Consider the following 13165-nt stretch of genomic DNA (forward strand, 5'->3'; position numbering starts at 1 on the left):
ATATCTTGGCAAATTAATATCAGATGTACACGAAATGTAGAATCTAAATTAAATATATCACAACATCATTCCATTTCCCATGTGCCTAGATTTAGTCGGTAAGCTGTCCTATCTAGATATCAATATTCGTCAATGCAGTAGTTGTGCCTTGTCTGTGCACGAAAATTATTATATAAATACTCCCAATATACAGAGTCATCTTTGTCTTTCGATATTTATCCTTCATCCTTCACAACACATACAAGTGCATGAAATATCCTTCTTTGATTATATTCTCACATCAAATCTTGTGTAACTAATGGAATTGGGAAGTATACTGCAGTTTCTTGATAACAAGACCATTTTGGTCACGGGAGCCACCGGTTATCTAGCAAAGAGTACGCATCTTCTCTCTACCTTTCTCTTTATGGAGATTTTATGTTGAATAATTACCATTTTTGTTTAATGGGTGCAGTTTTTGTGGAGAAAATATTGAGGGTCCAACCAAATGTGAAGAAATTTTATCTCCTTCTAAGAGCTGCAGATGCCAAGTCTGGTACTGAACGTCTCCGTGATGAGGTACTAAAAATGTCCCTGAAATGATAATCAAAGGAATAACATCGAGAATCATTGAATTTCTAACGATTATCCGTGTCCAATTCCACTGCATGAACAGGTCATTGGGAAGGACTTGTTTAGGGTTCTAAGGGAGAAACACGGTGCAGGTCTGCATTCCTTTATATCAGAAAAGGTAACTCCTGTCCCTGGTGACATCTCCCACGAAGACCTGGGAGTGAAAGACTCTTCTTTGAAGGATGAAATGTGGAGAGAAATTGACGTAATGCTTAATTTTGCTGCCACCACCAACTTTGATGAAAGGTAAATAAACAAAACTATGGTAATAATAATCTATGATCTCCTTCTTTATTAGAATGCTAACACAAACTAAGTCTTATGTTTTTTTCTGTATGGACGTGCGTGCTCCTGAAGATACGATGTTGCACTAGGCATCAATACACTGGGAGCCTTGCATGTTTTAAACTTTGCAAAGAAATGTGTTAAAATAAAGATGCTTGTCCATGTATCCACCGGTAAGTACAGTTTAATTTAATTAGACAGCTTCGTCGACTTCTCATTAATTAGTTTACGTTATGTTCAGCTTATGTGTGCGGCGAAGATGCTGGGCTTATACTCGAGCAACCATATCATATGGGGATGGCCAAAAAGGGGGACGAGAAAATTGATATCAACTTTGAAAAGAGAATGGTGCAAGAAAAATTAAATGAACTCAAATTAGAAAATGTTCCAGAGAAACAAATTACTTCAGCTATGAAGGATTTCGGCATTGAGCGGTAGTTCTTTCTTCCTTCTTCTTTTCTTTTCATGTGGCGGGCTATGAAATCTAGATAGATATTCAGTAAGCATGCAAATTAATGAACTCAAATTGAGATTTTCTTTATGTAATTTCTGTCTCTTAATCTGATATTGCAGGGCAAGGCTTTTCGGATGGCCAAACACTTACGTATTTACCAAGGCAATGGGAGAAATGCTGTTAGTGAATTTCAAAGATAGTTTGCCATTTTTTTTTTGAAAGAAGCTGTTATTATTAAGTAATGCAAAATTGTGCAATGCAATCATTACACAGAGAAAAAGTTTGCTGAAATAGCTAGCAAACCTATTTAACATAAACCCTACAAACTCAATAAAAACCTTCCACCATCTGGTTCCTGCATAGGAGCCAAAAGAATGCCCCAATCAACATAATCTGCATTGGATTAAACAAAGTACCGATAAATTATCTATGAGGGTCATAGCCAAGCCACAAAATCAGATATTCTGTGCACTCCTTGTTTAGCGAGATGATCTGCCATGAGATTGCTTTCCCGGTAAGAATGAGAGTAGGTGATTGAATCAAAACATGAAGCTAGCCTCTGAGCTGAAGAGAAGAGTTTATGATGAATCCAAGGCCTATTATAAGAATTATTCATCCAGCTAATGACATTGGCAGAATCAGATTCGATAATAATATGTTTATGATGTAAGAAGCAGTTAGAGGCTGACAATTCGATAGCTTTGACTACTGCTCTCAGCTCAGCTACATTAGAGTCTAAGATCCCAATCGGCATAGAAAAAATACCTAAAAGTATTCCATGATGATTCCGCAAAACACCACCTATTCCGGAGGGGCCAGGTTTTCCGATAGAGGATCCATCAACATTCCATTTGAATCTATTCGTCATAGGGGGAGACCACATAATACCAATCCTCAACTTTTGAGAATTAGTCCACCGAACCAGACCTTCAGCAGATCGAAGCAAATCTGAGGAGGAGTAGGGAAAATCCGGTTCAATAGCCTTTAACCATAAGCAAAGCCGAGTAACAATAAGGAAGAACAAAGTATCATAATCTGGGATCTTCTGCTTAAATATTACATCATTGCGAAGAAGCCACATAGACCATGTCGCAGAAAAGAACAACATCACCCATACTTTTTTCTGAAATTTGCCATAAACCAAAGAGTCCCACTGAGAGAAGAGATTTGCCAAGTTCCTTGGACAACACCAAGCTAAGCCCCACCAATTGATGATTTTAGACCAAATGAGCCAGTGCTTGTAGCAATGAATAAAAAGGTGGTCGACCATTTCTTCCTCAGCCAAGCAGATCGGACAGATTGCAGCTGAGATATCCAGTATGCCTCTTTTAACTAACATGCTGCGGGTGTTGATTTTGTTGATGATGGCCATCCAGCAAAAAACCTCTACTTTAGGTGGGACGAGACCTCTCCAAATCCCCTTAAAGGAGAAGACAGTGTTCAATGGAGAACTAGGAGATAAAAGCCCACATAGAGATTTAACCGAGTATCTTCCTGTGTTATTGGCTTTCCAGACAAGCCGATCCTCTGCTTCTTTGTCCAGTTGCATTCTTGACAGAATAGCGTACATTTGAGTAAGAAGTCCAGTATTCCGGCCTCTCAAATCTCTGATCCAGGAGAAAACCCAGCACCATGCATGACCATCCCACATTCCCATCTTTTCTAGGCTGGCGTCTTTATCATTGGACAACTGAAATAGAGTAGGGAACTTCTCTGCCAATCTGCCATTGCCTGTCCAGTCATCAAGCCAAAACTTAATCCATTTTCCATTGCCAACTAGCATCACAGTGTTATTAGTCACAATATTCCGCAATCTAGAATCTTTGCCACAGTAATTAACAAGCCGAGACCATGTGCTTCCAGCACCTGTGATATGATCCTGCGGTATAAGACTGTGGTATTTAGGATTGTAAATGCTTGTAATCACATCCTTCCACATGCTCGACTCCTCAGAGCCATACCTCCATAGCCATTTGAATAGTAGAGCTTTATTTTTGTTTTTGCAGAGATCCAATGCCAAGTCCACCAGCACTCTTTGGCATCGACACAGTTGGCCAGCCAACATTGCATATAGACTTGCCTTCCTCTTTTCCGGACCACAAAAAGCATCTAAACTTCTTTTCAATTGCTGTTGATACCGCCACAGGCATAGGGAACAGAGAGAGAAAGTAAATTGGCAAGTTGCTAAGAACTGATTTAATTAAGCATAACCTTCCCCCTATCGATAAGAGCTTCCCTTTCCATGCAACCAACCTAGAGCTGATATTTTGAATGATAGGATTCCACATCAGAAGTCTGCAGGAATTTGCACCAATGGGGAGGCCAAGATATTTGAAAGGGAGGTGCCCTTGCTTACATCTTAGTGTCTGTGCAGTGTAATCACACACGTGATCTTCTATACCCACACCAAAGATACTGCTTTTGGAGAAGTTAACTTTCAAGCCTGACATGAGCTCAAAGCACAATAGTATGCGCTTAACATTCTGCATGCTTTCTAAGGAGGCTGAACTAAAAATGAGTGTGTCGTCTGCAAACTGTAGATGAGATAAATGAAAACCAGCCTGCCCGATGCTCACTCCCTCAATCAGCCCCAGATCACACCCTCGTTGTAGCATGCAGCTCAACCCCTGCACCGCAATGTTGAAGAGAAAAGGAGAAAGAGGGTCTCCTTGACGAAGCCCTTTTTCTAAACTGAATTCCTTTGTGGGGGAGCCGTTTACCAGCACAGACATCTTGGCTGTTGATATACATTGCATAATCCAGCCTCGCCATCGACTTCCAAAACCCATACTGGCCATGACTTCATTCACATAGTCCCATAACACTGAATCAAATGCTTTGTGGAAGTCTAGTTTAAAGAGATATCCTTTGCCCTTTTCCTTCTTCATGAAGTTAATTGCCTCGTTGGCGATCAACACACTATCCAGAATTTGCCTTCCTTTTATGAAAGCATTTTGGTGGTCACTGATGACTTCAGGCAGAACTCGTTTCACTCTGGATGCTAGCAGTTTTGAGATAATTTTGTAGAGGCTGCCTACCAAGCTGATAGGCCTAAAATCCTGCAGCTTATTGGCTCCTTTTACCTTTGGGATAAGTGTGACAAAAGAGCTGTTGATGCCTGGAGGAAGAATATTAGTCCGGTAAAATTCATCCACCATTTGAACAATGTCCCCGCCAATGATGTTCCAAGATTTCTTGATGAAGAAGAAGTTGATACCATCGGGACCTGGTGCTTTGTTTCCTTCACAATCCCACACAGCAGTTTTGACCTCATCAGCAGAGAATGGCAGTTCTAAAGCAGTCGAGGACGAGGGCTGAAGCTTTAGGAAATTTAGATTATTGCAGGAGGCTCTTGGTCTATCTGTAAAAGAGTACAACTTGCTGAAGAAATTGAATACAGCCATCTTCACATCACCAGGTTTCGTCAAAGTGGCTCCGTCAACATCCAGAGAAAAGATTTGATTCTTTTTCTGGCGTGTTGTAGCAGATAAATGGAAGAAGCGGGTGTTCCTATCTCCAAGTTTGCACCACTGCACTCTTGACTTTTGATGCCATGCAGACTCTTGCATTCTGTATAACGTTCTAAGATTGGCAGAGATTATGTTGCTTCGGCGTAATTCATCAGCTGATAAGTCTCTACTCTCTCTTTGAGAATCTAGGATGTCTGCTTCAATTTCTAGAGATGAGATCTTGCTAGAAGTGTTGCCCACAACATCTCTGCTCCAATTCTTGCATCTATCTTTTAATAACTTTAAGGCTACAGCCATACTTCGTTTGCCAGAGCTTGAATTTGAGGCTGTATTCCAGTAGAGCTGAACCATCTTCACAAATTCAGAGTTTAGCCACCAACAATTCATCATCCGAACAGGCTTTGGTCCCCAGTTTGTAGAGTCTACCAGCATATGTAATGGTCTGTGATCTGAAAAATTCTTCGGGAGTCCATACAGAGTAGATGATGGAAGATGTTGCAGCCAATCGCCCGTCACAAAACATTCTATCAATACGACTTGCAGCATTTCCTCTAGACCACGTAAACTTCTTTCCATTTAAGGGGAGTTCAATCAGACCACAACTGTCAACACACATCTTGAAACTTAGCATGGAGGATGAGATTTTAGAGCTACCTTTCCTATCTGAAGGGGAGAGAGTTTCATTAAAGTCCCCTGCAAGACACCATGGTTTGCTAATGCTGTTTGTAAAAGACACAAGATAATCCCAGACCTCCTTCTTTAATAAACCATCATTTGGGGCGTAAACCAAAAGAGACCATACATTCCAAATTGTACCGAGACAGTACCCCTTCAATATTTAGAATACGACCATTCATAGCCACTGAACAATTAGAAACACAGAAAGATGTTGTATTCCATATGCAGAGAATACCCCCGGAAAGGCCTAGAGAAGGCACTGCAAACCAGTCCCTAGAATGTCTACCCCAGATTGAGTTGATAGTGCAATCATCAATATTTTCAAGTTTTGTCTCCAGAATACCCAAAATATCTAGATTAAATTTTCTAACAAGAGACCTCGCACAACTTTTCTTGTCTCTACCTCCTATACCACATGAATTCCAAATAATAATACTACTCATCAAAAGGAATAATAACCATACCTTGGACAAGAACTGAATAGTGAGCTCACTATTTCTTCCTTCTAATCCACTCCTCCTGCTCTTTTTCAATAAAACCTTGTAGTGTCTGTGTCATGAGATGGCTGTCCTCATGACTTTGCAATATTGCTTTTCCCACCACCCAGCAAGAGTTCGCTTCATCCCTGGGGTCAGGATGCACAGTCTCAGGTGTTTGTTTGTTAGTTGATGAGGAAAAAAGAACTTGCACACTGCTTGCATCATCCTCTCTAGCTAGGTCCCTTCCAGATCGAATAATAGCATTTCTATTCATGATTCCATTATCGGATACTGAATACTCAGTGATTCCCATCTCAGCTTGTTTAGAGCTTCGATTTTCCATTTTGCGCGATTTTCTTCTTTTGAAGGATGAAGATTTACGAGACAACTTTCTTGCCTTATTGCGTTGGGATCTCCTGTTCTGTAAATTCAAATCACACAGTTCGATTGGATCTGCAATGGAAGAAATAAAGTTGGCAAAAGATGGCCCACTGCTTGGGATAACACTTGATATCTGGCCCATATTGGATGGCTTCTGGATTTCATCTTGGCCCATCATTGTCAAATCTTCGCTAATGCAACCGGTTTGCTGGTCCAGCCCATATTTCTTGAAAAAACATCCTGTTTGTTGCACATCTGTCTCTATGCACTGAGTTGTAGCCACCCCAACATATTCATAAGGAACCAAAGCCAAACGGTTACTATAATCGTACATACAATCGTCTGATGGAGCTGCATGTCTGCAGACCTCCGTGATTTCTGGATGCAGGTACTCCGATGATATGGCAGATGTGAGAGATGCGTTGTCAACCTGGTTCTGGTTATCCCATGCACATAAGAATTCAAACTCAACATTTGGTCTTGTAGCCCTGGGAATTGATACTGCCGGAATAATTTCCACTTCCACTTCCCCTGTTTCAACATCGGATAGCACAGATTCCGTGTAGAGAGAGACATCCATGGAGTGCTTGACTGTTGTGAGTGAGGGGATTAGATCACCCTTAATTTCTTGCAAGCTAACATCGACTTGTGTTCCATCAAGCTCGAGAATCACTTGATCGTGCAAAGGTTCCAACTTTCTAGTATTAATGAGAACTCTGATTCCAGAGATGGATCCCTGACTAACACATGTTGTATCATAGCCAATAATGTTTCCCCAACTCTGCAGGAGAATGTCAATGCAATTTTTGTTCCAGCCTTCCATTGGTAGGCCAAAAATTGCTAACCAAGCGAATCGATCATGAGCTCTAGTGCTTCCTTCCCATTGTCTGAGGTTAGTAAAAAGTGATTGCAATAAAGACCCCTCCTTTGCTTGTTCTTGTTGTACACTCAACCGGTCCACAAAAGTGATGATCCCCTGGCTGGCACCTAAAAATCTGAAGCTCACTGTGTTATCAACGGTTTGTAATATTTTTGCCTCCATGGTTGCGACATCGACATTGGGCAATATATTCCCTACCAAACTCCTATAAAGCCATTCCTTATCTTCATCTGTGGATACATACTGCATCATTCTTCTTTTCGTACTGATCGGATGGGGTTTTGTGTTTGTGAGAACCTCAATAAATGATCTGTTGTCTCGCAACGTAGACTTTGTGTTTTGTGTTTTGACAGGCTTTGGGCTGGGTTTTGGCGATGTAGGGGGAGGCCTAATGGGGTGAAGTTTAGCTGGATTCACTCTCAGCTTATATGTATCAAACCAGATGGTGTTAGCTTGATCGCATAGATCAGATATCGGAACAGGAGATAAGATGTCCACAAAGCCAAAACGTCTTCCAAGAACGGTCTTTCGTGTAGATATAAAGAGTTTGGTAACTCGACCAAGCTTGCAAAATGCTCTTTTCAGATCTTGGTATTCCACCCACGAGGGAAATCTTTCAAAAAAGAGTTTAACTTGTTCTGGGCCATAAGGAGTGATGATACAGGGTGTAGGGTCAGGTGCTTTGAAGATGGGGGCAGAGGATGTAGTAGGGACAGATGCATGGTTCCTGAATGGGAGTTTTTGGGAGGTTAAGGTTGCTATGTTCAGGTGAGGGTGAGGGTGAGGGATGTGTTTGTTATGGTGATCTGATGGTTTTTTTGTCGTGAGGGCGATGGTGGGTTGAGAGCGAATCATGTTGTTCACACGGTTTCTGTTGCTATCATGGAACTAAGTTTCCCAGCAGTAGCTAGATGCAGAGCTGGTTAAAACAGCTTAATATCTCTTAACTGCCTCTCTCCTTCTTAGAAGCAGAAACCCAACTGGACGAAACACCAACACTGGCATCTCCTTCGCCATATAGTTGCTTCTCTGTTCGGCTGTCTCTAGGGGAGGAGAGTGGAGGCTGGCCTGGTAAGCTGATGAACCAGATCCGAAATCGAAACCAGCTGGGAAAGAATTCCTTTATTGCTGATGTGAAGGCAGGTACTGATGGCGATGAAGATAACAAGATCCAATTGAATCAAGCTACGATGCAGGCGGGATTGGACCTGGAGCTTCGATTAGGGTCCGATCCACACGAATCATCTACGAGGTCGAGTCACAGAGAATTCCTTTGATCATAGTGAGCTGCCAGATGTTCGGGATTGTTTACTGGATGCTCCTTTGCTCAGTGTTTTACGAGCAAAACTCCAGATATTGATGTCACGCAGCGAGAGAAGCTGATCTGCTGCTTTTTCCTTTGGATTCACCTTCTTCTTCTCCTTTACAAGCGGCTCTGTTGGTTCGAAGATGGAGGAGAGAGTGGCTGGGAGGCTGATTTGGTGGTCGGTGGAGCCCGATCTTTGCTGCGAGGACACTGCAGTCAATTAGTGGAGGTGGAGGTGGAGGGCAGGGAGGAGGTGGTGGTGGTGGATCTGGATTAATCAAGAATGATCCATCCTTTTTTAGTGATGAAAATAATGTTGGAATTTTATATAGATAGTTTGCCATTAGTAATTATACGCCCCACCATGGTAGCTAGTACTTACAAAGAGCCATTTCCTGGTTGGATTGAAGGTGTCAGGTGAATTTATTCATTAACGAGTATGTGCGTGTGTGTGTGTTTAGATTTTCTAAATCTCTTATCTCAAATTAACCTCCATGTCTTGCCTCTTAACAGAACTATTGACAGCATAATTGTGGGCTACGGTAAAGGCAGAGTTACATGCTTTATTTCCGGTCCACGATCAACTCTTGACGTGGTAATAAGATCACTCTCCCTTTCTCCTGTCATAAAAAATAAAAAATGATAAGACTTGTAAAAATCAATGGTGGTCTTAATTGAGAATTATTAGAATTTTAGAACTAACGTTTTCTGAAAATGCAGATACCAGCTGACATGGTTGTCAATGCCATTATAGTTGCCATGGTAGCACGCGCCAAGCAGCATTCGGAGATCATTTATCATTTGGGTTCTTCGTTCAGAAATCCTGTAAATTTCTCGAATCTTCATGATTTTAGTTTTCGCTATTTCAGTGAACATCCATGGATTAATAAGGAGGGGGACTCAGTAAAAATTGGCAAAGGAATTGTTTTGAGCAGCATGTCCAAGTTCTACACGTACATGGCCATTCGTTTTCTCCTGCCACTGAAGGTTTAATTTTGCTGGATCTTAATTAAACTTCATTGAGTTAATTATTCTATTTTCCTTCTCATTTTTAAAAATCTATTTTCACTGATATATTTTGTGTTTTTTTTTTCTTTTTAATTCATAGGCATTGCAATTGTTCAACACTTTGTTGTTTAAAAAATATCAAGACTTGTACACCGTTCTTGATCGAAGAGTAAAATTGGTGATGCGATTGGTAGACCTTTATAAACCTTATGTGTTCTTCGAGGGCATGTACGTGCATTTTTTTTTTTTAGTTCAATTAATAATTAATGTTTTTTATATAATTTAATTGACAAAAACAAATATTTTTTATTTTTTATACAGATTTGATGATATAAATTCTGAAGAGTTGCGGATAATATCCAAGAAAACCTGCCATGAAACAGATATCTTCGATTTTGATCCTATGAACATTAATTGGGAAGATTACATGATAAATGTTCACATTCCTGGTCTTGTTAAATATGTGATGAAATAATTATTTTAAAATTATATACATATTTTTAAAAATTTGTAATGATTATGTTATTTTCAATTTTCCATGCAATGGATTTATGATTGGCAATTCACATTATCTGTATGACAAAGACAAATTAAGGAAATTTGATTTCAATGTTTGTAATAATCTAATTTTGGATTCTCCAAAATTTTCTTAAATGTTATTTTATTTCTATTTCTATTTATAAAAATATAAAAAATAAGAAAAAGATGAAAATTCAAAAATACATTTTTCTCAAGTCAAACGCCTTTTTCTATGAAAACCAGGCCCATCGCGTCTAAAAGTAATTGTAAAGCCACAGAGTTCTATGCTGAGAGAGTTATATTTATAAGTAATATGCAAGTATAGTTACAGTAGGAAACAATAAATGAATAATGTAAATCTATCTGGCTATATTATCTCCTACAATTATGGATAGTGACGTGCTGTATCACATCCCTTATCATCCCCCCGCAAGTTGAGTGTGGGATTAATACGAACACGAAGCTTGGAGTGAAAGAATGTGAACAGTGGCCGAGAGAGGTTTTTTGTAAAAATGTCAACAATTTGCGGTTTGGATGGCACAAATTTAGGCTGAATGGTCCCTGATGCTGCTAGCTCACGAATGAAGTGATAGTTAAGAGCGATGTGTGAGACTGGATTGAGAGTAAGGAACAATGCACTTTTGTTATCACAGAGGAGTAATGGCCGGTGTGATAAGAAAACATTGAGATCACAAAGAAGATGAGTTAGCCAGACAACTTCAGAAGCCGTGTGAGCCAAGGCACGATACTCATATTCACAACTTGAACGAGAAACAATGGGTTATTTCTTAGCACTCTATGATATGAGATTGTCACCCAGAAAGATTGCATAACCAAAGGTGAAGCGACGGGTGTCAAGGCAACCGGCTTAATAAGCGTCAGGGTAAGACCAGTTGATGACAAAAGAGAGAAGGAGAGACCATAGTGAAGAGTGCCTTTAACATACTGAAGGATGCGTTTGAGGGCTTGGAAATGGGGCACTGTAGGGGATTGCATATGCTGACTTACATAATTTACAACATACATTAGATCAGGATAGGTGATCGTTAAATATTGCAGAGCACCTACCGTGGAATGAAACAATGTCGGATCATGGAAGGCATCACCATCGCTGGAAAATTATTGTGAGACAACCATGGGAGTTGGCATTGGCTTGCATTCTAGAAGCTGAGCACAGGCAAGAATATCATAGGCATATTTTGCTTGACTCAAGAAGAGGCCATTTGCAGAGGAGGAAACCACCAAGCCTAGGAAATAATTCAATGTGCCTAAGTCTTTCGTGGCAAACTCATGATGAAATTGTTGAATGAAATGCTGGAGGAAGGGAATATTGTTGCCAGTAAAAGCAATGTCATGAACGTAAAGCAAGAGGTAAAGCATGATGTTGAAGCGAGCATAGACAAAGAGAAAGGGGTCTGCAGTGCTGCATGTGAAACCAAGTTGTAGTAGAAAAAAAACTGAATCGATGAAACCAAGCTCGAGGGGCTTGCTTCAAGCCATATAGAGCCCGTTTTAACTTACATACATGATGATGAAATCATGGATTAGCATAGCCGGGGAGTTGTTGCATATAGACAATTTCATTTAACAGACCATTAAGGAAGGCGTTTTTGACATCTAGCTGGTGGAGAGTCCAGTGAAAAAAGACTGCAAGTGAGAGCACAAGGCGCACAGTAGAGGCCTTAAAAACAAGGCTGAAGGTGCTATGAAAATCCAAACCAAGAAGTTGGGAATAACCTTTAGCAATAAGGCGTGCTTTGAGATGATCAATAGTGCCATCATCTAAATATTTTACATGGAAAATCTACTTTAAACCAACAATGTTTATGTGAAGTGGACGAGGAACCAAGTCCCATGTGTCATTAAAGGAAAGGGCATCCAGTTCTTCATTTATAGAAGCAACCCAACCGGGGTGTTTAGAGGCAGATGAAAAACTTTATGGTTCCTGTTTAGTAAGCAAGGCGTGGACCAATGGTGAAGGCAGCAAGGTGTAACATATGAGTGATGTTTGGGCTTAAAGACACCAACCTTAACTCTAGTGATAATTAGATGAAGATTATTAAAAGCTCCAGAAAGAAGTACAGATTGGTCTGATGGCAAAGAAACAATAGAAGTGGCTTCTATTACAACAGGGGAAGCAACTGTTTCGTTTAGAGAAACACCTGTGGCAGTAGGTTCAGAGGATAAATGCTGCACAAAATCATTGACAAGATCAGTGGTACAAGGAACACAAGATGATATAGAAGGTGCAATAGGAAGTGATGGAGAAGTTTTCCAATTTGCAGTAGAAATAGCGGTGACACAGGTTCATTAAAAGATGAACTAATTAGGGATATGAGATCACATGAAGAGGATGTATTAGTAAATGGAAAACTAAGCTTATCAAATCGGGCATAACAAGTGATGTAAATACACTGTGTAGAAGGATCAAGACATCGAAACCCTCTGTGAGACATGTTATAGCCAAGAAAAAAACAAGCAGTGCTACGTTGAGCAAATTTACGAGGTGCGTGATATCATAAGCAAGGAAACACACAACAACTAAAAGGATGGAATTCAGCATACACGGGTGGCTTACCAAATAAAATCTCATAGGGAGAAAGGTTGTCAAGGATAAGTGAGGGAAACCCATTGATGGTAAAAAAAAAAAAAGCAGTATTAAATGTGTCAACCTAATGTGATAAAGGAACCTGAGAATGGAATAACAAGGCTAGAACAATTTCAGTGATATGGTGATATTTACGTTCAACACGATCATTTTAGGAAGGAGTGTATGGACAAGACATTTGGTGAGGAATGCCGGAAGCATGGAGATGAGATTGGAATTGATTGCTTGTAAATTCAGCTCCCCCATCACTTTGAAAGGTTTTGATCTTACAGGAGAACTGAACCTCAACAAGAGTTTGAAATTGCTTAAAAATCATAAAAGCTTGAGATTTTAATGTCATGGGATAAAACCAAATGAACCAATTCTGGGTTATTCCCAAAAAATAACTTTTTTTTTCAAAATAAAAATCAAAAAATAAAATAAAGGCTGGTAACATGGAAAAAGCAGGCTGGGGAATCAAACTGCTATTTTTAAAGGAAATTGAA

The 13165-nt window shown here is 40.0% G+C and overlaps 2 protein-coding genes across 2 annotated transcripts; both read left to right on the top strand.

Moving 5' to 3' along the window:
* The first annotated feature begins 219 nt into the window (after nucleotides 1–219).
* LOC118045480 (alcohol-forming fatty acyl-CoA reductase-like) lies at nucleotides 220–1733 on the top strand. The gene is made up of 6 exons (XM_035054131.2): nucleotides 220–377; nucleotides 455–558; nucleotides 656–858; nucleotides 970–1070; nucleotides 1139–1331; nucleotides 1471–1733. Exons 1-6 carry the CDS (start codon nucleotides 299–301, stop codon nucleotides 1568–1570), a joined length of 780 nt encoding a protein of 259 aa, XP_034910022.2. The 5' UTR covers nucleotides 220–298; the 3' UTR covers nucleotides 1571–1733.
* Nucleotides 1734–8828: 7095 nt separating this feature from the next.
* On the top strand, nucleotides 8829–10119 carry LOC140955968 (alcohol-forming fatty acyl-CoA reductase-like). Its single transcript, XM_073411490.1, has 5 exons — nucleotides 8829–8962; nucleotides 9059–9140; nucleotides 9266–9532; nucleotides 9654–9781; nucleotides 9875–10119. Exons 1-5 carry the CDS (start codon nucleotides 8829–8831, stop codon nucleotides 10026–10028), a joined length of 765 nt encoding a protein of 254 aa, XP_073267591.1. The 3' UTR covers nucleotides 10029–10119.
* The last annotated feature ends 3046 nt before the right edge of the window (nucleotides 10120–13165 follow it).

The sequence above is a fragment of the Populus alba genome, chromosome 9, assembly GCF_005239225.2.
Source record: "Populus alba chromosome 9, ASM523922v2, whole genome shotgun sequence".
NCBI classification, from domain to species: domain Eukaryota; kingdom Viridiplantae; phylum Streptophyta; class Magnoliopsida; order Malpighiales; family Salicaceae; genus Populus; species Populus alba.

What these genes read in the sequence shown, in the direction of transcription:
- LOC118045480 (XM_035054131.2), top strand. Translation starts at nt 299, where the DNA reads ATGGAATTGGGAAGTATACTGCAGTTTCTTGATAACAAGACCATTTTG. An exon ending in ACCACCAACTTTGATGAAAG is followed by an intron (nt 859 to 969) that starts GTAAATAAACAA and finishes GTGCTCCTGAAG; the next exon opens with ATACGATGTTGCACTAGGCA. An exon ending in AAGGATTTCGGCATTGAGCG is followed by an intron (nt 1,332 to 1,470) that starts GTAGTTCTTTCT and finishes CTGATATTGCAG; the next exon opens with GGCAAGGCTTTTCGGATGGC.
- LOC140955968 (XM_073411490.1), top strand. Translation starts at nt 8,829, where the DNA reads ATGATCCATCCTTTTTTAGTGATGAAAATAATGTTGGAATTTTATATA. An exon ending in CACGATCAACTCTTGACGTG is followed by an intron (nt 9,141 to 9,265) that starts GTAATAAGATCA and finishes CTGAAAATGCAG; the next exon opens with ATACCAGCTGACATGGTTGT. An exon ending in TATGTGTTCTTCGAGGGCAT is followed by an intron (nt 9,782 to 9,874) that starts GTACGTGCATTT and finishes TTTTTTATACAG; the next exon opens with ATTTGATGATATAAATTCTG.